Below are 21,403 nucleotides of genomic sequence, written 5' to 3'. Positions count from 1 at the left end.
GCTTGGCCATGGGGCCCTTCCTGTCCTCTGCTTTGGCGGGTATCAGTTAGAGATGGGGTCCCTTGGTGGTGCAGTTCTCCAAGATACAATGCCAAGTCTCTTTTTAAAAGTGTTAAATATTTATGGACATGGGGAAATGCTCAGAACGGTAAGTGAAAAAATGAGGTCCTATGACCCAAATGTGTAGAGAACAGTTGAAAAGGCATAGAAGTGTAAGCAGAGCTGGCTCGTTCACTTGTCAAGGCTTCTGAGGCTCCTATCCACCCCCATCATCCCTGCCACACCCTTGTCACCCTGCCATCCCTCTAGGTCACTGTGTCTGGTCTTCCTTTCAGCCTCAACTTCCTGAGCCTTCCAGTTAACACAGAGCCCTGCGTAAGTGGGTATTCACTAAATGTTTGCAAATGATAAATGCAGATAAATGACCAAAGGAAGGGAGAAAGGAAGGAAGGGAGGGAGAGAAGGGGAAAACACTGAAATGCCATTCCGAGTTATCTGATAACTTGTCTTCTTTATAATTAACTATCTTCTAAAATGTCCCCCATAAAAACATTGCTTTTATAATAAATTCACTTTTAATCAAAATTTGCTTTTTAAATCAGTCTGAAATGTTTTTATCATAACTTCCAGTCCTATTTTTTAAGTGAATCCAGAAGATACCAGACTAGATTGTGTCTCCACAGCATCCACAGCTTTATGATCTGACGCTGGACATGTGATGGGGCTTCCGTAGCGGCTCAGATAAAGCCTGGTAAAGAATCTGCCTGCAATGCAGGAAGCCCCAGGTTCAATCCCCTGGGTCAGGCAGATCCCCTGGAGAAGGGCATGGCAACCCACTCCAGTATTCATGCCTGGAGAATTCCACAGGCAGAGGACCTTGGTGGGCTAGAGTCCATAGGGTCACAAAAAGTTGAACTGATGGACTAACACTTGGAATTTCATGCACTTGTGGAAGAATGTGATCTTCTTCCTGGGTCTTCGGGATCGGGGTACCCCCATTTAAGGATACCTAAACTTCTACCGAGGGAGGAAAGCAGAGATGCTGGGGGTGTGGGATCCTTTTGGACACGGGCCCCTTTCACCATGAAGTCGGCCACTCTGAAGTGCCCAGGAAAAGGACAAAAAGAGGGAAGAAGACAACCTACCAGGTCTGACATTCCCTCCAGCCCAACTTTGCTTTTCCAAGGCCCAACTCACTCTGCTTTTAAGAAACAGAACTTATCTTCATGGAGGAGGGGCTGGATAATGCAGGTAATAGAAGGGTCCCCCATAGCTTCCTCTCCCCACCCCACCCTCCCTTCTCCCCACTGCCCGGGACCCCACTCCCCCCAGTTCCAGTTGACACAAAGGCCGGCCTGCCTACCTCACCTTACCGCCTCTCCACTAGCGAGGGGTGCGCAGTGGACAAAGAGGGGCAGCGTGCCGTGCCCCTGGAATTTTTTTCTAAACTCCCAGGACCAGGGATCTACCCATGGCCCCCCATCTCTGCCCCTCCCAGCCTCAGGCCTGCCTCTCTGATCACAGGAAGGCACCCTACTGGACTCCCAGCTCAGAAAACATCCAAGGCAATGCACACAGTTTGCGCCAGAAAGGTTTTTATTTAAGAGCCTGTGGTGCCAGAGCTCTGGCATCTGGAAGGTCATCCTTGGGGGCTGCCTCTGCCAGGCCCAGTGGCAAGCACCTGGCGTTTACGTGTCAGGCAGAAGAACCAGCTTCTCCGAGGATGGAAAGGCAAGTGGACGCCGTGGTTCCAGTTCGAAGGTTCTGAGGGCACACAGCTCCCAGGTGCCCTGGCCCACTGAGTCACCTCCCGTGAGGACACGGTGGATGGCAGAGACAAAGTCGGCCCAGCCCTCCGGCAAACAGGGCAGAGAAAGGGAAAAGGGAGGCCAGCAAAAGCAGTGCGCTCACGGGAGGCGCCAAGGGGCAGCGGGACCCCACCTTCAGGCTGGCTGTCCCCGCACATCGTCCTCCGTCCCCCATAGCTGGCGAGTCAGCCTGGCAGGCCCAGCGGGGCTTGGGAGCCAGGGGACCCCAACGCAGGGCAGCCCTCTTCTCAGGAAACTGAAGAATTTGAATAGAGGCGGCAAGTGGGAAAAAGCTGGAGTTTTTCATCCCAAGCGGTGGAGCAGCCAGTACACAGGGAAGTATGGGAGCCCTGCAGAACGCCAGCAAAGAGGGGGCAGAAGAGTTCACAAACACCCTTCCAGGAAGAGCAGGGTCCCGGCACCCCGAGGCGCTGCCCGGAGACTTTGGCCAGAAGGATACTGGGAGATGGCAGGCCTCTAGCGTCCCAAGTCAGCCCGAGGCCCCGCTTCCAGGAGCCGGCAGTGCTGGGCGCTTGAGCTGTGGGACAACCCGACGCCCGGACTCCCAGCCCCGCCTGCGGGAGGGGCCCTCCTGCACTCGGCACCTGTATCCAGGTGGGCTCCTGGACCAACAGCAAACACAGTCCCTGGCGGGGGGTTTTTTATCAGCCAACCAGATCACCATTCAAATTATCACAGTGAATTTTTTGTTTGAATTCCATTTCTAAGACCAACAACGTAGAACGGTGACAGGCAACAGGTATTACTAACTGAAGACAGGTGAGCACTTTCTCTTCTCTTTGGAGATGGAGAGATTATCTCACATGTACACACACACACACACACACACACTCACTCACAGCAAACACAGGTAGAGGTCTCTCCCTGATATTCAGAATTCTTTGTGAGCTAGCCATGGCCAATTCTGCTGAACCCTTTGGGAAAAAGAAAGAAAAGGAACCACAAGGACTTGTTTACACCTGCTACAAGCTGAGCAGCTCTACGCCCCACACTCTAAAACCTGGATGCAGCCACCACCAATCAAAGGCCAGCGCTCCAACAAGCCCAGGAAAACCACGTCTAAAACGTAGCTGATCAGGAGAGCGGACTGTCAGAAACCGTTAGGTCCTTGGTCACTTCTGATCTCTCTCACTTTTGTCGACAGAGTTACTTTAAAATTATTTTTAAAATCAGCCTGTTTCTACCCCTCAGCAAGGCAAAAGCCCTCTTGGGGAGAAAAGGAAGGGGTGACGTTTTAAAGGGGCATGTGGAGGGTGGTGTCTCCTGCAGTGACACACAGAGCTGATGGTGTGCACACACACACACCGGAGTGTGCCAGAGTTGCACAAATAATGTTTGTTTTGGTTTCAACACCTCGGATGGGACAGCTTCCAGATCCTTCGCACCCCGAGCCTCAGCTGACCAGCTTGCCACAGGACGCCAGCACGCTGGTGAACAGGTTTTACCTAAAAGAAGAGGAAGAACAAGTCAGTGGCCTCTGGCAGAGCTGCGCCCCCACTGCGACCCCTCCCTGACCACAGCCATCCCCCAGGCCACATTATCACTGTCACCGTGGCAGGGCGGACGGCGCCCTTCTCTAGCCCCTCCAGCAGCACCTCCTGAGCTGCCACCCCCACCTCTATTCCCATCACACTGAAAAGCCGTCTTTCCAGGTCTTGGAAACTCCACCCTCCTCAACCCCAGCACCTTTGAATGCGCTGCCTGCAATGTACACCCACTCCTCCAGGTAACGCCTTCCCTTCACTCGGCTCCCAGCTCAGCATCCTTTCCTAGGTCCCCATACAGACCTCTGTACACAACCTCTCTTCTTGTAACCCTCCTTCCTAGCACTCCTGCGGGTATTTACACCAGGGCTTGGACAAGGAATTGGCAATCCACTCCAGTATTCTTGCCTGGAAAATCCCATGGACAGAGGAGCCTGGTAGGCTACAGTCCATGGGATCGAAAAGAGTCGGACATGACTGAGCGACTTCACTCACTCACTCAGCAAGCTCTCCCTGTTTAGAAGTCCAGAGAATACTAAATATTTTTGACTTTTCAGGTCCTTTAGTTTTTGTGGCAGCAGCTCAACCTAACTGCTAGAAATGCTTGGCATGACCGAGTTTCAATAAAACCTTATTTGTGGATGCCGAGGTTTGAATTGCATTTAAGTTTTACATGTCATGAAACGTTATTCTTCTTTTGATTCTTTTTCAACCATCAAAACTGTAAAAATCATTCTTGGCTTGGGAATCATAAAAAAACAGGCAGTGGGCCAGATTTGGTCTGGGGGCAGTAAGCTGCTGGCCCCTGGCTTATGGATTATGACCTGTGGTTTATGTAATAATCTGATTCATGTCTGTCTCTAAAGCTTAAACTGGGAGCTCCCTGCAGATGAGATGCTTGTCTGAGCTTGTTCACCTTTAAACGCCAGCACCAAGCACAGCATCAGACAATTGTAGGGGGTGCAAGAGATATTTGTGCAATGATCAAGGAAAGTTGAAAGACTAACTCTTTTCAAGACATCATCCAAAGACTTACAAGAGGAGGAAAAATCTGAGAGGTATCCATCTATTAATGTTTAAAAGTGGACATTATATAATCTGGGCTTCCCAGGTGGCTCAGCGGTAAAGAATCCACCTGCCAATGCAGGAGACATGGGTTCATTCCCTGGGTCGGGAAGATCCTCTGGAGAAGGAAATGGCAACCACTCCAGTATTCTTATCTGGGAAATGCCATGGACAGAGGAGCCTGGTAGGCTACAGTCCATGGGGCCGCAAAAGAGTCAGACATGGCTGGGCAGCTAAACAATGATAAAATCACATGGAAAAATAGTAAGGACTTAATAGAACTTATAACTCCACATGATGTTGCTGTTGTTCAGATGCTAGGTTGTGTCTGACTCTTTGCAACCCCATGGACTGCAGCACACCAGGCTTCCCTGTCCCTCACAGTCTCCCAGAGTTGGCTCAGACTCATGTCCATTGAGTCAGTGATGCCATCCAACCATCTCATCTTCCATCACCCTCTTCTCCTCCTGCCTTCAATCTTTCCCAGCATCAAGGTCTTTTCCAGTGAGTTGGCTCTTCGAATCAGGTGGCCAATATTTTGGAGCTTCAGCTTCAGCATCAGTCCTTCCAATGAATATTCAGGCTTTATTTCCTTTAGGATTGACTGGTTTGATCTCCCTGTTGTCCAAGGGACCCTCAAGAGTCTTCTCCAGCAGCACAACTTGAAAGCCTCAATTCTTCAGCACTCAGCCTTCTTTATGATCCAACTTTCACATCCGTAGATGAGTTCTAGAAAAACCACAGCTTTGATGTTATATGATCCCAAATATAAATATCAGGTAGCTAATTACTGAAAGATATGGACATCTTATTTTTAGGAAATGCACACTTTATTTGGGGGGAAAGGGACATGATACATGTAACTTATTTCAAATGGTTCAGAAAAAAGATAATCTGAACACACAAAGCCACCATAAGGCAAATGAGGCAAAATATTAAAATAGGAAAATCTAGATAAAGTGTATCTATCTGGGTATTCCCTATACTCTTTGTTTTGCAACATTTTTTAACTTTGAAATTATTTCCAATTAAAAAAAATGGGGGTATCCTTGTATCGTCCACTAGGGTCCCCTACTCAACAGAGTAGAGAAGAGAAAGATAAATCCCCATGGCCACGTCCACACTGCGAAGGCTGGCTTTCTGAGATCACACACATGCCCTCTTCTCTGGGTTGGGGAGTGGGCGGCACACTCCCACTGACTGGCATCCACAATCTGCAGAGCTGAGGCACTCACCCCCACTCTCTAGCCGCCGCCTGAGGACCTGCCAGCAGCCCTGACCCCACCATCGGGCTCTCCACTGCATCCGGCTGCAAGTTCAGTGTTGAGCATGAAGGGCAGGGGCCAGGACACTGGAGACAGAGCAGCAAAGGTTTCCGAAAACGAGAATCGGACCAGAGTAAAGGGACCCAATTCCCAAGAGCTATCCCCGAGCACACGTGCACGTGAACAGAAGCACACGCTAGTGAGCCTGCTGAATCTGGAAAAAGCAGACCGTCAGCTCTCGCAGAGATGTGAACTTTACATACCGCCAACACGCTGAAAATTCCCTTTCACTGGCATCCCCAAATTGCCATTTAGTTGAACTGCATCTTCAGGATGCCCTGAGGGCCCACCCCCTGATTCTCTGATGGGTTCTCTGCCTGCATCCCATCCCCCGCCACATACACCGTGTGCAGCTGTTGACATCCCTTGTGTTTATAGGAATAAACACCCACGTATGCACACACACAGAGAGCCGGTGGAACTGGATCAAGAGTGAGGGGAGCCCACGAGGAATCAAGCACATCTGACTCCTCAGGCTCCCTCTTCAGCGGAACTAAACCTCGGGGGCTGCTCCCGGACAAAGGAAACAGACCCGCTCGCCCACCCCAGGGGGAGTTCTGGGGGCGTATACCAGCACCCCGGAGGTCACCAGCTCTGGATCTCAAGTCTGAGTGCTGTGCTCAGCTGTCCTTCAGACTCCAGTGCTACCAGGACTGGGGAAGTTCTGGGGAAATCCAACATGGGGATTGGGGTGAGGAGGCTGGCCGTAAAGCCCCCGCTCTCTTCTTTTTACCCCGCTGTTCCCCTGAGGCCATGAACTTTGGAGCGCTTTGCTGGGGAGGGTCCTAGGTTCACAGCTATAGGTCACCTGGTTAGCTCTGCATGCTTAAGTTGCTTCCGTTGTGCCCGACTCTTTGTGACTCAAGCTCCTCTGTCCACGGGATTCTCCAGGCAAGAATACCAAAGTGGGTTGCCATGCCCTCTTCCAGGGGATCTTCCCGACCCAGGGATCGAACCTGTGTCTCTCATGTCTCCTGCATGGGCAGGTGGGTTCCTTCTGGTTGATGCACCTGGTTAGTCCCACATCTGCTCAAACCTGCACCTGTCAACGTGCCATTATTTCTTCCTCCAACGCCCTCACACTCCCCGCTGCCCGTTCATCAGCTCCAGGCTCGCTCCCTGGTCCTTCCTAACGCCCTGTAAGCTTCATCTCCACTGGGAAGAGGTGCCAGGGAGACGAGCCCCACCCCACCCACCACCCCCCCGGGCAGCCCACAGGGCCCTGTGAGACCAGGTCCTCTTGTGGAACTCTGTGTTTCTGCCGTCTCGCCATCTCAGCCCAGAACCTGCGCTCACGGTGACCTGGGCACATGCAGAAGGTGATGAGCAGAGATTGCCAGGAGGGCTCCCTGGGTCCTTTCCCTCCCCTCCTCCAGAGCAGCCAAACCACTGCTGACATGCTTGCTTTGTCATTAAGGCCAACCAGCAAGGGGGTCCATTCTGACCCCGTCCCCACCCTCCCTGGAGACTCCAGGTGAAGTGAAGGCATGTTTAGGCACCATGAGCTATGTTTACTCCCTTCAGATTTGTAACGATCCTGCATGACGATGCTGGGTTATAGCCATCCCAGAAAAGGAGGGACACTCCCCAGCCTGCCTCTGTCCCATGCTTCACAGGAAGCTCATCTGTGGGTACAAAGAGCCATCAACGGGAGCAGCTGTCTGGGGACAGGATGCCTCAGAAAGACGGCACAGCAGCCACGGGAATAAACAACGGAGAAGCCGAGGGGAGAGGCCCGGCTACACGTATGAGTGCAGAGACGGGCAGACGGGAGGACCCCACCACCCCGTGCCAGGGAACCCGGGCAGTCCCCCTGCTTTCATCCCACCGCGCTGACCACAGGAAAGAACAACCCAACAACGCGGCAAGTTTCTACAAAAGCTCTGCTGGTTAGGATTATGTGTGTTCTTGCCCTTTTCCCCCTTTTTATGACTGATTCTCACACAGCACTGTAAACTGTACATGTACGTAAGCAGGGCACTAAATCAAATTCACTTAAACATGGATGGGCCTAGAGATATCGTACGAGGTGAAGTAAGTCAGAAAGAGAAAGACACATACCACAGGATATCACTCAGAAGTGGAATCGAAGAAAATGATACAAACGAGTTTATATACAAAACAGAAACTGATCCACAGACACAGAAAACAAACTTATGGTTATCTAAAGGGAAAGGGAGGAGGGAAAAATTAGGAGTCTTGGATTAACACATGCACGCTGCTGCTGCTGCTGCTGCTGCTGCTGCTGCTGCTGCTGCTGCTGCTGCTGCTGCTGCTGCTGCTGCTGCTGCTAAGTCGCTTCAGTCGTGTCCGACTCTGTGCGACCCCATAGACGGCGGCCCACCAGGCTTCCCGTCCCTGGGATTCTCCAGGCAAGAACACCGGAGTGGGTTGCCATTTCCTTCTCCAATGCATGAAAGTGAAAAGGGAAAGTGAAGTCGCTCAGTCGTGTCCGACTCTTCGCGACCCCATGGACTGCAGCCTACCAGGCTCCTCCGTCCATGGGATTCTCCAGGCAAGAGTACTGGAGTGGGGTGCCACACTGCCTTCTACTATATATAAAACAGGGATTCCCAGGTGGCACTAGTGGTAAAGAATCCACCTGCCAGTGCAGCAGACGTAAGAGATGTGGGTTCGATCCCTGGGTCAACAGAAGATCCCCTGGAGAAGGAAATGGCAACTCACTCCAGTATTCTTGCCTGGAAAACCCCATGGGCAGAGGAGCCTGGGGGGCTACCGTCCATGGGGTCGCAAAGAGTCAAAATAGATAACCAACAAGGATCTGCTGTACAGCACAGGGGACTATACTCAGGTTTTGTAATAACCTGTAAGGGAAAAGAATCTGAAACGGAACAGATATATGTATAACTGAATCACTGGCTGTACACCTGAAACTAACACAACATTGTAAATCAACCACACGTCAATGAAAAAAAAGAGAGTCACTAAGCAGTAAATTTTCATCACCACACAAATTCCTGTTTCCATAGTCTCCCTTCTCATAGACATAAAACTCAACTAGTTTTACGGGGCACAACACCTTAGCTGAGAACTGCCCCCAGAATGCCAGTATTGCAATTCAAAGAAACAAAAATGCCTCAGGAGACACTCATTTACATATAACACGTAAGCTCAGCATTCTGCAAGCAAGAGGGCTGGCAGAGAGTTAGCCAGACTGCTTTGGGGGTGGCCTCTGAGGTTGTTTCAGGTCCAGGTAGGATGCTCTGGGGGAATCCACCTGGCAAGGCAGGAGGCGCATGTTTGATTCCTGAGTCAGGAAGATCCCCTGGAGAAGGAAATGGCAGCCCACTCCAGTATGCTTGCCTGGAAAACCCCATGGGCAGAGGAGCCTGCTGGGCTACAGTCCATGGTGTTGCAAAAGAGTCGACATGACTGAGAGACTCAACAACAGCAGCAAGGCTGCTCCAGCACCCTTGGGGGGCCTGCAGGTCCTCCTCCCAGGCCCCAGCAGCTCGGGGTACCCACTGCCTCTGCGGCTGTCCCCACGCTGAGACTCCAACAGCCTCACTCCTCATCCTCAGGAGATGACGGCTAGTGGGGCGAGCCAACGGCCTTTCCCAGCTCAAGAATTCTAGAAGTCACTGCCCTGAGCGCGCTTAGCAGGGGCTTAGCTTTGATGCTGCCCTAGGGTGGCCGTGGGGACCCAGGTCCCAGACCTCAGCCTAGGATAAGCAAATCAAATCTGTTTTCTCCCTCTCCTACCACAGCCTCCAGGGGCCTCTGGCTGCAAACAGCCACTGAACGCGTTTTGTTCCAAAGATAAGATGATGCTAGGCACAGCCCCCAGAGGTGCAGGGGACATCTCGTGCGTTTCTAATTATATTCCCTTCAGTAGCCCTATCCAGGAAAGGGTGGGTGGCAGGCATCTCTGGAACGCACATCGGCACTGCCACGGGGCACATCTTTTCCAGACTTAAAACGCAGAGGAACTGAACCCTCCCTCCCGGTCCCAGGGAACCAGTCTGGCAGGAGCCGTGTGTTCTCCAAGCAGAGCACCTTTGGGCTGCGCTGGTCACAGCTGCTGGTTCCGCCTACCAGATGGAGAAAGAGTAGCATCTGCCTCGCCCCTGGGGTCGCCCAAAGGATGTCACAAAAGGCCTCAGTAATCAACCGGGGAGGTACAGAGGCCCATAGCATCAGCCACCGTATTCACGAGGCCAACCAAGCTCAAATGCACGTAACCAGGATGCAAATGCCTTTTGAAATAAGGAACCATTTCAAAACCCCAGGGTTCTCTGCACTCCACTATGCCATCATTTCTCTCTTCCAATTAGCCTTTTCAAGTACAGGGTTGGAAACTCATTTCCACAGACTCTCTTCCCTCCCCACACACGCACATACGTGTGCTTAGTCGCTCAGTCGTGTCTGAGTCTTCGAAACCCCATGGACTGTAGCCCACCAAGCTCCTCTGTCTCTGGAATTCTCCAGGCAAGAATACTGGAGTGGGTAGCTATTTCCTTCTCCAGGGGATCTTCCTGACCCTGGGGTTGAACCTGTGTCTCTTAAGTCTCCCGCACTGGCAGGCGGATTCTCTACCACTGCACCACATGGGAAGCCCCTTTCCCTCCCCACACCTGGCCCTAAACAGCGGGGTTCTAACCTCACACATTGTGACATCTCAGTGCTGTGGGAGCCTGGGAGGAGGGCTGCCCACGGAAGCCCTGCCCTGCCTGCCTTCTCTCCACCCCACTGCTTGCCTGGCTGACGCTCACGGGCTCCAAGTGAGGAGATGTTATCCGAGCCACAAGTGTAATACAAGGCAGGGTACCACCTTACCACCCGAGCGCCAGAAACACGATTTTCCTCTTTGCACTCATTCATAAAACCAACTAAGGTCATGATTCAGCCACATCCGATTTAAATGTAGTCTGTTTCCCAGCGGGAACCAGAAACTTTAGCTGAGATCTGTCTAAACAGGAAAGATGAGGACCACTGAGCAGACCGTCACGTGTAGACGGAGAAGGTCCCCAAAACACTGAAGCCGACACAAAACCGGCCTTATAATCCTTGCTCTTTCAAACGCGTTGACCTGAAAAGTGGTTTGTGACATGCCATTCAGGTGGAAAACTGTTCCAAAGCTGTGTGTGTAACATAGTCCTATTTCTGTTAAAAAAAAAAAAAAGAGGATTCCACAGGTAGGAACTCTCACACACTCTAGTAGTTACCATTCAGTGGTGAGATTAAATGTAATTTTACTTTGCCTTTTTTTAAATCTGTAATCGCCATACCATACACTACACCTGTAATAATAAAAGCTATGACCCAGTCTTGGTCTTCTTCAGTGACCGAGGGTCTTTGAGCCCCAGGACTAGAGGGGTCTTCTGTCGGGTGACTCAGCCCCAAGTTCACTCACATCCTCACAAACGGCACCAGCTTCTCACAGGAACCACTTGAAGTCCATCATCCTGTGCAACAAACAGGGAGGCAGGGTAGTGCCTGGCACTGATAAGGAGAGCCTGAGGGAGGCAGCTGAAGTAGATAAGATTACAGAATAAATGCTAACACCAAGGCAGCTGAAAAATAAAGGAGCTAAATAGCCAATGGACAAAGTTAGAAAAAAAGAGAATAGAATGCACTCAAAGAAAGCTTAAGGAAGAGAAGCAGAAATCAACTGAAATCAAAAATGATAATTTAACAGAAAGGATCAAAGAAATGAAAAGTTGGTTCTTTGTACAGTTGGATAAAAATAAACGCACAGCAAGACTGATCAAGAAAAAGGAGAAAAGGCAAACAAGCAATATTATCATTGGAGAAGGCAATGGCACCCACTCCAGTGCTCTTGCCTGGAAAATCCCATGGACGGAGCAGCCTGGTAGGCTGCAGTCCATGGGGCCACAAAGAGTTGGACACAACTTAGTGACTTCACTTTCAAACAATATTAAGAATGCAAAGGGGACATTCCCTGGTGGTGCAGTGGCTGAGACACCTTGCTCCCAACACAGAGGGCCCGGGTTTGATCCCTGGTCAAAGAATGAGATCCCACGTGCTGCAAATGAAGATGACGCGTGCCACAACTAAAACCTGGCAAAGCCAAGTAAACAAAGACTTTAAAACACAGCAGTGAGAAAGAATGAAAGGGGACCATGACTGCACATGGGACAAAGGATAAAAAGAGGATGAAAAGAGAGCGTTGTGAGTAACCTTAGACGATACATTTGAAAACACGGATGACAAGGACAAAATCTCAGAAAAATAAAACCCATCAAAACTGCCCCAAGAACAGGACCTCCCGGTGGTCCAGTGGCTAAGACTCCATACTCCCAATCCAGGGGCCCGGGTTCTGTCCCTGTTCAGGGACTACATCCTACATGCCCCAAGTAAAGATCCTGCATGCCCCAACGAGACTGGGCACAGCCAAATAAATAAATAAATATTTTGTAAAAACCAAAAAACTGCCCCAAGAAGAAACAAAGACTAAAAATAGTCCTGTAACTCTTCAAAGAATTAGACATCAATAGTGTTTTCCAGTCTTCAAACAAAAAAGCATCAGGGCCCAGACAGTTTTAGCAAATTCTACTAAACATTTAGAAACAAATAATTCTAATCTGATACTATCTCAGAGAAAAGGAAAATACGGAACTGCCTCAATTTGTTTTATGAAGCGAGTAAAACTTCTACCAAAGCCTGACAGTTCAGCTCAGTCACTGAGTCGTGTCCAGGGACTGCAGCACACCAGGCTTCGCTGTCCTTCATCAACTCCTGGCGCTTGCTCAAACTCATGTCCATTGAGTCGGTGATGCCATCCAACCATCTCCTTCTCCTCCAACCTTCAGTCTTTCTCAGCATCAGGGTCTTTTCCAATGAATCAGTTCTTCTCATCAAGTGGCCAAAGTATTGAAGCTTCCGCATCAGTCCTTCCAATGAATATTCAGACCGATTTCCTTTATGATTGACTGGTTGGATCTCCTTGTAGTCCGAGGGACTCTCAAGAGTCTTCTCCAACACCACAATTCAAAAGCATCAATTCTTTCACGCTCAGCTTTCTTTATAGTCCAGCTCTCACATCCATACGTGACTAAGGAAAAACCATGTAATGCAGGCATAAGTGGTTTAGCCACTAAGTCATGTCTGCGTGGGACCCCATGGACTGTAGCCAGACAAGCGCCTCTGTCCATGAGATTCTCTAGGCAGGAATGCTGGAATGAGTTGCCATCTCCTCCTCCAGGATTCTTCCCGACCCAGGGATCAAAGCTGGGTCTCCTGCACTGCAGGCAGATTCTTACTGACTGAGCTACAAAGGAAGCACCATAGCTTTGACTAGATGGACTTTTGCTGACAAAGTAATGTCTTTGCTTTTTAATATGCTGGCTAGGTTGGTCATAGCTTTTCTTCCAAGGAGCAAGTGTCTTTTAATTTCAGGGCTGCAGTCACCATCTACAGTGATTTTGGAGCCCCACAAAATAAAGTCTCTCACTGTTTCCATTGTTTCCCCACTTATTTGCCATGAAATGTTGGGACCAGACAGATGCCATGATCTTCATTTTCTGAATGGTGAGTTTTAAGCTAACTTTTTCATTCTCCTTTTTCACTTTCATCAAGAAGCTCTTTAGTCCTTCTTTGCTTTCTGCCATAAGGGTGGTATCATCTGTGAATCTGAGGTTACTGATGTTTCTCCCAGCAATCTTGATTCCAGCTTGTGCTTCTTCCAGCCCAGCGTTTCTCATGACGTACTCTGCATATCAGTTAAATAAGCAGGGTGACAATATACAGCCTTGACATACGCCTTTTGCTATTTGGAAACAGTCTGTTGTTCCATGTCCAGTTCTAACTGCTGCTTCTTGACCTGCACACACATTTCTCAGGAGGCAGGTCAGGTGGTTCAGTATTTCCATCTCTTGAAGAATTTTCCATACTTTGTTGTGATCCACACAGTCCAAGGCTTTGGTGTGGTCAATAAACCAGAAGTATATGTTTTTCTGTAACTCTCTTGTTTTTCTATGATCCAACAGATGTTGGCAGTTTGATCTCTGGTTCCTCTGCCTTTTCTAAAACCAGCTTGAACATCTGGAAGTCCATGGTTCACATACTGTTGAAGCCTGGCTTGGAGAATTTTGAGCATTACTCTGCTAGAGTGTGAAATGAGCGCCATTGTGCGGTAGTTTGAACATTCTTCGGCATTACCTTTCTTTGGGCAAAGCCTGACAAGGATATGACAAAATAGGAAAATTACAAACCAATCTCAGTCTCTAAGAGAAACAAGAAAGTCCCAAGCAAAATATCAGCAAACTGAAGGTAGCAATGTGAATAAAAACATGACCAGGACCAAACTCCTTTTATCTCAGGAATGCAAAATTGATTTAATTTTAGGGGGAAAAAATAAATAATTATAAGTTCCCCACCTTAACAGATTAAAGGAAAAAGTATAATACTCTCAACAGAGCTAAGAAATACATTTAATAAAATCAACATTAGCAAACTGTGAATAGAGGGAAGCTTCTTGGAAAAAAATCTACAAACCCTATATGGTTTGTATAGTGTTTGCTATAGCAAACACTGCTGTTGTGTCAATACTGAAAGCACACCCGTTAAGATCAAGAATAAGACAGGATGCCTATTACCATCACTTCTATTTAACAAAGACTTAGAGCCCAAGAATGAGTATTAAAAGGCTTAAAAAAAAAAAAAAAGGGTAAAATGATGAAGGACTTGAGGGAAAGGGAGGCACTCCTATTAGTCTCATGAAATATATCGATATAGAAATCTCAAAAGAATCCACAGCTACACCACTAGAATTCGTAGGAGTTTAATGAGGCTGCTGGACATTTTTAAAATCACTCTTTTTAAAAAATCAACTGCATTTCTAGACACCATGAACAGAAAGTAAGAAAGCTTCCTTTAAAAAGGAAGCTCAGATTGAGGTCATGAATCGTGTGGCAGCGGCTTGCAGAGGTACTTGTCTTTGAAGCTGTCCCCAAAGCGACAGCAGAGAGAAGCCTGCAGCCCCAGAAGCAGAAACGCAGGCGTGGAGGCTGATCCGGCGGGACACGGGAGTCATTACGGTAGATGGTCGGGGATGAGAGACTGATAGGAATGGACTTGCTGGGTCCCGACTTTCTGCCCAGAATCGGGGTGGAGGAGAGGCTCAGAGGCGCCTGGGGGACGGTAAGTGATTCCTGTATTAAAAATTACCACGGGTGAAAGGGCCCCATGCTACTGCTGTGTGACTTAGAGAACGGGGCCGGGGCGGGGGGTGGAGGGGGCGTTAGTACAGCTACCAAACAGCACACTCCAGAGCGTGGCCACAGACCAGGGAGCAGACTCAGATTCTCAAACAGCAGAAGTGTTGCCTGCTACCTTGACACCTACCAGGTGGTTCCATGTGATCATCTGCCTAAGTGTCCACTGACAGATGAATGAATAAAGTGTGGTACACACACACACACACAAGTGGAACACTCCTCAGCACCAAACAGAAAGGAATCCTGCCATTTACAAGACCACAGACGGACCATGAGGGCACCACGTTTAGTGAAGCAAGTCAGACTGAGAAAGACAAATATTGTGTGATCTCACTTATATGTGGAATTCAGAAAAACCAAACTCATAGAAAAGGAGATGAGATTTGCAGTTATCGGAATCAGGGCCCTGGGGATGGGAGAATTGGGCGAAGGGGGTAAAAAAGGTTCAAGCTTCCAGGTGGGAGATGAATACGTCCTGGGAAGGTAATGCGCAACGCGATGACCCCACGTAACACTGCTGCATGACGGACCTGAGAGCTGCCTGGAAAGTGGATCCCAGCAGTTCTCATCACAAGGGAAAAAATGGCTAACTATGTGCGGTGCTAGATGTCTCCTGAACTTACTGTGGCAATCGTTTCCCAATACGTGCATGCCATACGTACTCCTTCAACTTGTACAGTGCTGTATGCCAACCAACAGCGCAAGAAAAGTGGGAAAAAAAAGGTTCAATTTTGCCTTTGCAAAATTATCCACCATTTACCATCATTTGCCTTTGCTGGTGACTGTCCTAGCCAGGAGCAATGCCGACACAGCCCTGATTGTCCCTAGGAAAGGAACTTGCTCCATTGTCTGAAGCACTGAGATTCACTGGGGAAGGTTCTTGGTCTGACAGTGGGTTCAGTATGTTCCTCCTCCTCATGCCATCGGACACGACTTCCACCCAGCCGTGTTCAGACCGCAGTAATACTTATGTCCAGACCCTCTTCCCACCTATACTCAGGAACAAGCCTACAGTTACGACTGTCCAGACAGACTACTATATTTCTTTACTCAGGCTTTTCTTATGCAGTCAGACCTGGGGCTACCAGAAAAATCACTCCGTCCATCGCAGCCCCCAAGGAGTCAGCTCAGACACCAAATACAAATGAAATCCTATTCCATGGCTCAGAATCAAAACAGTCCGTGATCCACTAAAGCCATCCAGGGCTCCCTATTGTATAATAACCCCAGCAGGCCTGCAAGACGCAGCCAAGCCTTTCCATTGTGACTCAATGAAGACAGCGTTGTCTTCACATTTCATTTCATTTCTGTGACTTGCAATAAAACCAGTATAACCCCTTCTGATGTACATAGTATTCTGCAGTACAGATGCATATCAGTAATTGTTTTGATTCTTCTCAAAGGGGGCTGTTATTTACCTAAAATGCAAACCATCGTTAATGGTTTGTTCCTCGATATATAACAAACCCATGTCTTAATGTTGTGCATTCTCCATGAAATTTATGTGTGATTCATTAACAACTCTTTTTCCAATATCAGTATGTACGTGAACACAATAGTACATTTTTTTCAGACATGAGTATAAATAAAATAGCATTTGAAAGTAAAAAGTATATGTACCAGAATGTAAAACACCTTGGAATATATCTAGCAAAAATTCATAATACATTAATGGAGAAGTTTTTGAAAGACATTTCTTAAAATACCTAAATCAATGGGAAGTCATTCCACACTCATGGATGAGAAGAGAGAACATAAAAGGGCCTGATTCTCTTTATATTTTTTTTACTGAGGTATAGTTGATATACAGCATTATGTAAGTTATAGGTATGCAATATGATTCAAACTTTTTAAAGGAAAAACGTTTAAAGATTATACGCCGTTTATGGTTATTATAAAGTACTGGCTATATCCCTGTGGCTACTTTTATAGCCAGTAGGCTATACTTCTGAATCCCCGACCCCTGTCTTGCCCCTCCCGTTGCCCTCTCCTCACTGGTAACCACTAGTTCTCTGTATGTGTGAGTCTGCCTCTTTTTATTTTGTTATATTCACTACTTTGCTGTATTTGTTAATTCCACACATAAGCGATATCACATAATATGTCTTTCTCTGTCCGATGTGGTCCACCTAGTACAAAGGGCTGATTCTCTTTAAATCAATCTACAGGGTCAACACAGCTCTCATCAAAATCCCAAACACTTGTTTCTCGAATCTAACTCATTTACAGCCAAGTACATCCAACGTCGTGCTAGAAAAGGACAATTCAGGAGAGATATGGATGACCTATATTTGCTCCCTGGAAGAAAGACTATGACCAAGCTAGACAGCATATTAAAAAGCAGAGACATTACTTTACTGACAAAGGTCCGTCTAGTCAAAGCTATGGTTTTTCCAGTAGTCACTTATGGTTGTGAGAGTTGGACCATAAAGAAAGCTGAGCACTGAAGAATTGATGCTTTTGAACTGTGGTGTTGGAGAGGACTCTTGAGAGTCCCTTGGACTGCAAGGAGATCAAACCAGTCAATCCTAAAGGAAATCAGTCCTGAATATTCACTGGAAGGACTGATGCTAAAGCTGAAGCTCCAATACTTTGGCCTGATGCGAAGAGCTGACTCATTGGAAAAGACCCTGATGCTGGGAAAGATTGAAGACAGGAGGAGAAGGGGACGACAGAGGATGAGATGGTTGGATGGCATCACTGACTCGATAGACATGAGTTTGAGCAAGCTCCGGGAGTTGGCAATGGACAGGGAGGCCTGGCGTGCTACTGTCCACGGGGTCACAAAGAGTCAGACAGGACTGAGGGACTGAACTGACTGACTGACTTTCTCAGTCATGGGAAATCTGTGTGCGATGTGACTCTTATGGGTCAACCTGGCTGGGTGACACGGTTCCCAAATATTCAGTAGTCTGGGTGTATCCGGGAGGGTGTTCCTGCTGAGGTTAACAATTGTCTGGGTCAATTCAGTAAAGCAGATTGCCCTCCCCAGCGTGGGTAGCTCTCATCCAACCTGTTGGAGGCCTGAATAGCACAAAAGGCAGCATAAGGGAGATTTGCTCTGTGCCTGTGTTGAGCCAAGGCACTGGTCTTCCCCTGCGCTCCCACTGGAACTCACACCTTCAGACCTGGACCTTTGTAACAAGCCTCTCCCTGTATACATATATCCTACTGATTCTGCTTCTCTACAGAACCCTGTGGGGGAGGGTGGAATCTCCAGATTGGGCCCAGCCTGTATTCAGGTCTCAACTTTGCCACGAAGACCTGAGACCTTGGCCAACCCAGGGCCCCTCTCTGGGTTTCCACACCCTCATTTCTAAACTACATTCGCCAAGACCTCCCTGGCAGTCCAGTGTTGGGACAGCCATTTTCCAGGGATACAGGTCTGATCGCTGGTTGGCGAGCTGGGATCCCACATGGCTCCGGGCAGCGAGGCCCACATATTCTAGCCACTGAGCCTGGGTGCTCTGGAGCCCATGAGCCGTGGAGAGCCTGTGTGCCCCCACTATAGAGTCCACACCCACACTCATATGCCGCAGTGAAGGCCAAAGACAGCCATAAATAAATAAATAAACTCCAGTCACCCAGCTTTCACACTGAGAATCCCACAGACCCAAATGCAGTACACCCCAAAAGGAGCCAAAACCCAAAAGACAGTCCTGAAGTCACACAGTCATTCTGACCTTTCCACAGGCAACCTTAAAAGAAACACACCTGCCTTTGGAACTCAGAAGTCAGTTCCATCCAAGGAGTAGCCCCCAGCCCACATGCTCCGTTACCAGCTAAGCAAGCCTGAAAGAGCAGTTTCCATTCGTGCGCACGGCGTGAGGCACAGGAGGCTGCGTGCACCAGACCCCCGGCAGCCTGTGCTCAGGAAGCTCATGGTCTGAAATCCAGCCGCCCTTTGGCTTCTGTAAAGCTGGCTCCTCCCAGTGAGGGAGTCCTGGGTTCAACCGCTGGGTCGGGAAGATCCCCCAGAGAAGGAAACGGCAACCCACTCCAGGACTCTTGCCTGGAGAATCTCATGGACAGAGGAGCCTGGTGGGCTACAGCCCATGGGGTTGCAAAGAGTTGGATACGACTGAGCAGATAACACTTTCACTTTCACCCTAAAGTGTCAGCATCTGGAAAGAGCTGAGAAGACCCATTTCCCTGCTGGCTTCCTGGGTGCTGTGCATTCCCAGAAGGGATCAGAGCACTTCTCCCCACATACACAGAATGCCCCAAGGTCAAAGACAGCCAAAAAACAAGATTATACTCCTGGGCACTCAGTGTCTTCCAAGGTGGACCCGCCCCCACCTTCCTGAGTCTGTGAGCCCAGGAGGAGGCCGCTGTCCCCACCCAGCCTCTGTGGTCGTTTAGTGTGGGTTGCCATTTCCCTCTCCAGGGGATCTTCCCAACCCAGAGATCGAACTTGCATCTCTTGCTTGGCAAGTGGCTTCTCTCACCACCAAGCCGCCAGGGAAGCCCCCCAGGACCTGTATTTGATGTCAAATACTGTGGAGTCCTCGTCCTCGTCATCCTCTTCGTTCAGCGGGGCCATTTCCACTCGCTCGGCAGGAGTGGTGATGATGTCATACTTGCGGGTCTTCTTCAGCCTCTTCCCGGACCTGGACGAGGGGAAGCACATGCCTGAGACCAGGGTGATGCCCACTGAAGTCAGCCACGCTGCCACTCCCAGCCCAGCTCCCAGGAGAACTGGCAAAACCCCACCCAGCTCCTTCACTTCTGGCCACGGGACCTCGGGCGGGATCCTGACCTCAGCATCCCTCGTTGGTCCTCACCCACAAAGCAAAGATGTGCCCTGAGCGCTGGGAAGCCCAGGGATCAGGATCCATAACAGCCAAACACAAGATTTTCAAAAGGCAAAGGAAGGCAAAGAAAACCCACGACGAGCCAAAGATCCGAATGTTCACCGTGGATGGAGCTCAGCCACGCCCTGGGCCAGGCCCGAGGCACCTCGTCCCCGCAACCCCCGGCCCCTCACCCTTGCCCCAGCCTGCTGTGCCGCAGGTCACTGCGCCAAGCACAGGCATCACCGCCTGGCACCACCGTGTGCGCTGCCCCACGGGCCAGCCCTGTGAATCAGAACCCAGGCTGGGCCGCTTTCTACCTGTGTGATCACAAGTCGGTCAATCTCCCGAGGCCTCAGCGTACTCATAAAGAAAATGGGAGAATGAAGCGAGACGAGGCATTCAGTCAGCCCAGGCAGCAGGCTCTCGGCAAAAAGGGCTGCTGGTGAAAAGAATCAACAGAGAGGGACTTCCTTCGGGGTCCAGTGGCCAAAACTCCGCGCTCCCTGTGTAGGGGACGGGGTTCAATCCCTGGTAGGGAAGCTAGAGCCCGCATGCCCCCGCTGAAACATCCTGTGTGCCGCAACCAATACCCGAAACAGCCAAATAAATAAATTTAAAAAAAAAGAATCAACAAAAAGGAGTTAAACGGGCTACGGCCTCTCTCATATGACAAGGACTTGGACAAATGAGTATAGTTTCCATCACAAGGATTTACGACCATCGGGAGCTGTGACCCCAGGCTTTTACCTCTGGGATGGTAGACGTTCACTAAGGGCCACCAGGAAACCGCTGAGCAAGCCTTCCGGTCTCCAGTGTCAGACCTTGTCTACGAAGCATGCAGCATTGATCAGGCCACACTGAGAGTTTATGATGCCACAGGGAACAATGTTGTTTTACGACTACTGATGCTCTATGCATTTATTTCTCCACTATTTTGAACTTTTTCCCAAATGCCTTGTATCCTCTGATGTCCCTCTTTTGAAAAAGAATTTTTGAAACTGTCTGTGAGAAACCAGTCAAAGCACCACCACCCCCAAATCACAAATAGGGCACTGAAGAATCATATTCTCTAAACATGCTTCCCACAGGCCGCAAGCTGTACCTGCATGGAGACCATATCAAAGACACATGTGGGGTCTCTTTGTCTCCAGCACACGAAACGCCTCAAGAAGTTTGCAAAATAGTGAAAACAGAAGTTCACCTTCAAGTAAGAATTTCTTAGGGACAGCAACTTGCTCTTTTCTTGAAGAAAGAAAGTATAAGTCTCTCAGTTGTGTCCAGCTCTTTGCGACCCCATGGACTGTAGCCCACAAGGCTCCTCTGTCCATGAAATTTTCCAGGCAAGAAGACTGGAGTGGGTTGCCATGCCCTCCTCCAGGGGATCTTCCCAACTCAGAGATCAAACCAGGGTCTCCAGCATCGCAGGCAGATTCTTCACTGTCTGAGCCACCAGGGAAGCCCAGGGAAGCTCTTCTCTTGCCCAGTATTCACCAAAAACATGATTTGTGAAAGGATTATTTACATAGAAAATATATATATTTATCTACACCTTTGACATAAAGCAACCTACAGAGCCTATAGTATTTGCTGCCCGTGGTTCTCTGTGTAGAGACTTTGGGGCATCAGCTATACAGCCTGACAACCCCCTAGCCTCATTACAAAGCAATCTGTCATTCTGCTTTCATCACAAGCACCGTGTGTGTG

At 49.1% G+C, this 21,403-nt stretch overlaps 1 protein-coding gene across 1 annotated transcript in view; it reads right to left on the bottom strand.

Moving 5' to 3' along the window:
* Window positions 1-1,664: 1,664 nt before the first annotated feature.
* Window positions 1,665-21,403, bottom strand: part of FAM174B (family with sequence similarity 174 member B) — a 39,570-nt gene continuing 19,831 nt past the window's right edge. Inside the window, exons 2-3 of the mRNA XM_068991359.1 lie at window positions 19,382-19,513; window positions 1,665-3,274 (exon numbers count right to left, since the gene is read on the bottom strand). Coding sequence (XP_068847460.1) covers window positions 3,271-3,274; window positions 19,382-19,513 — 136 coding nt within the window. The 3' untranslated portion in view covers window positions 1,665-3,270. The remainder of the gene's footprint in view (window positions 3,275-19,381; window positions 19,514-21,403) is intronic.

Source organism: Capricornis sumatraensis, chromosome 19 (assembly GCF_032405125.1).
Source record: "Capricornis sumatraensis isolate serow.1 chromosome 19, serow.2, whole genome shotgun sequence".
NCBI lineage: Eukaryota > Metazoa > Chordata > Mammalia > Artiodactyla > Bovidae > Capricornis > Capricornis sumatraensis.
Note: the sequence above shows the minus strand (reverse complement) of the source record. Positions and strands in the feature narration are given on the sequence as shown.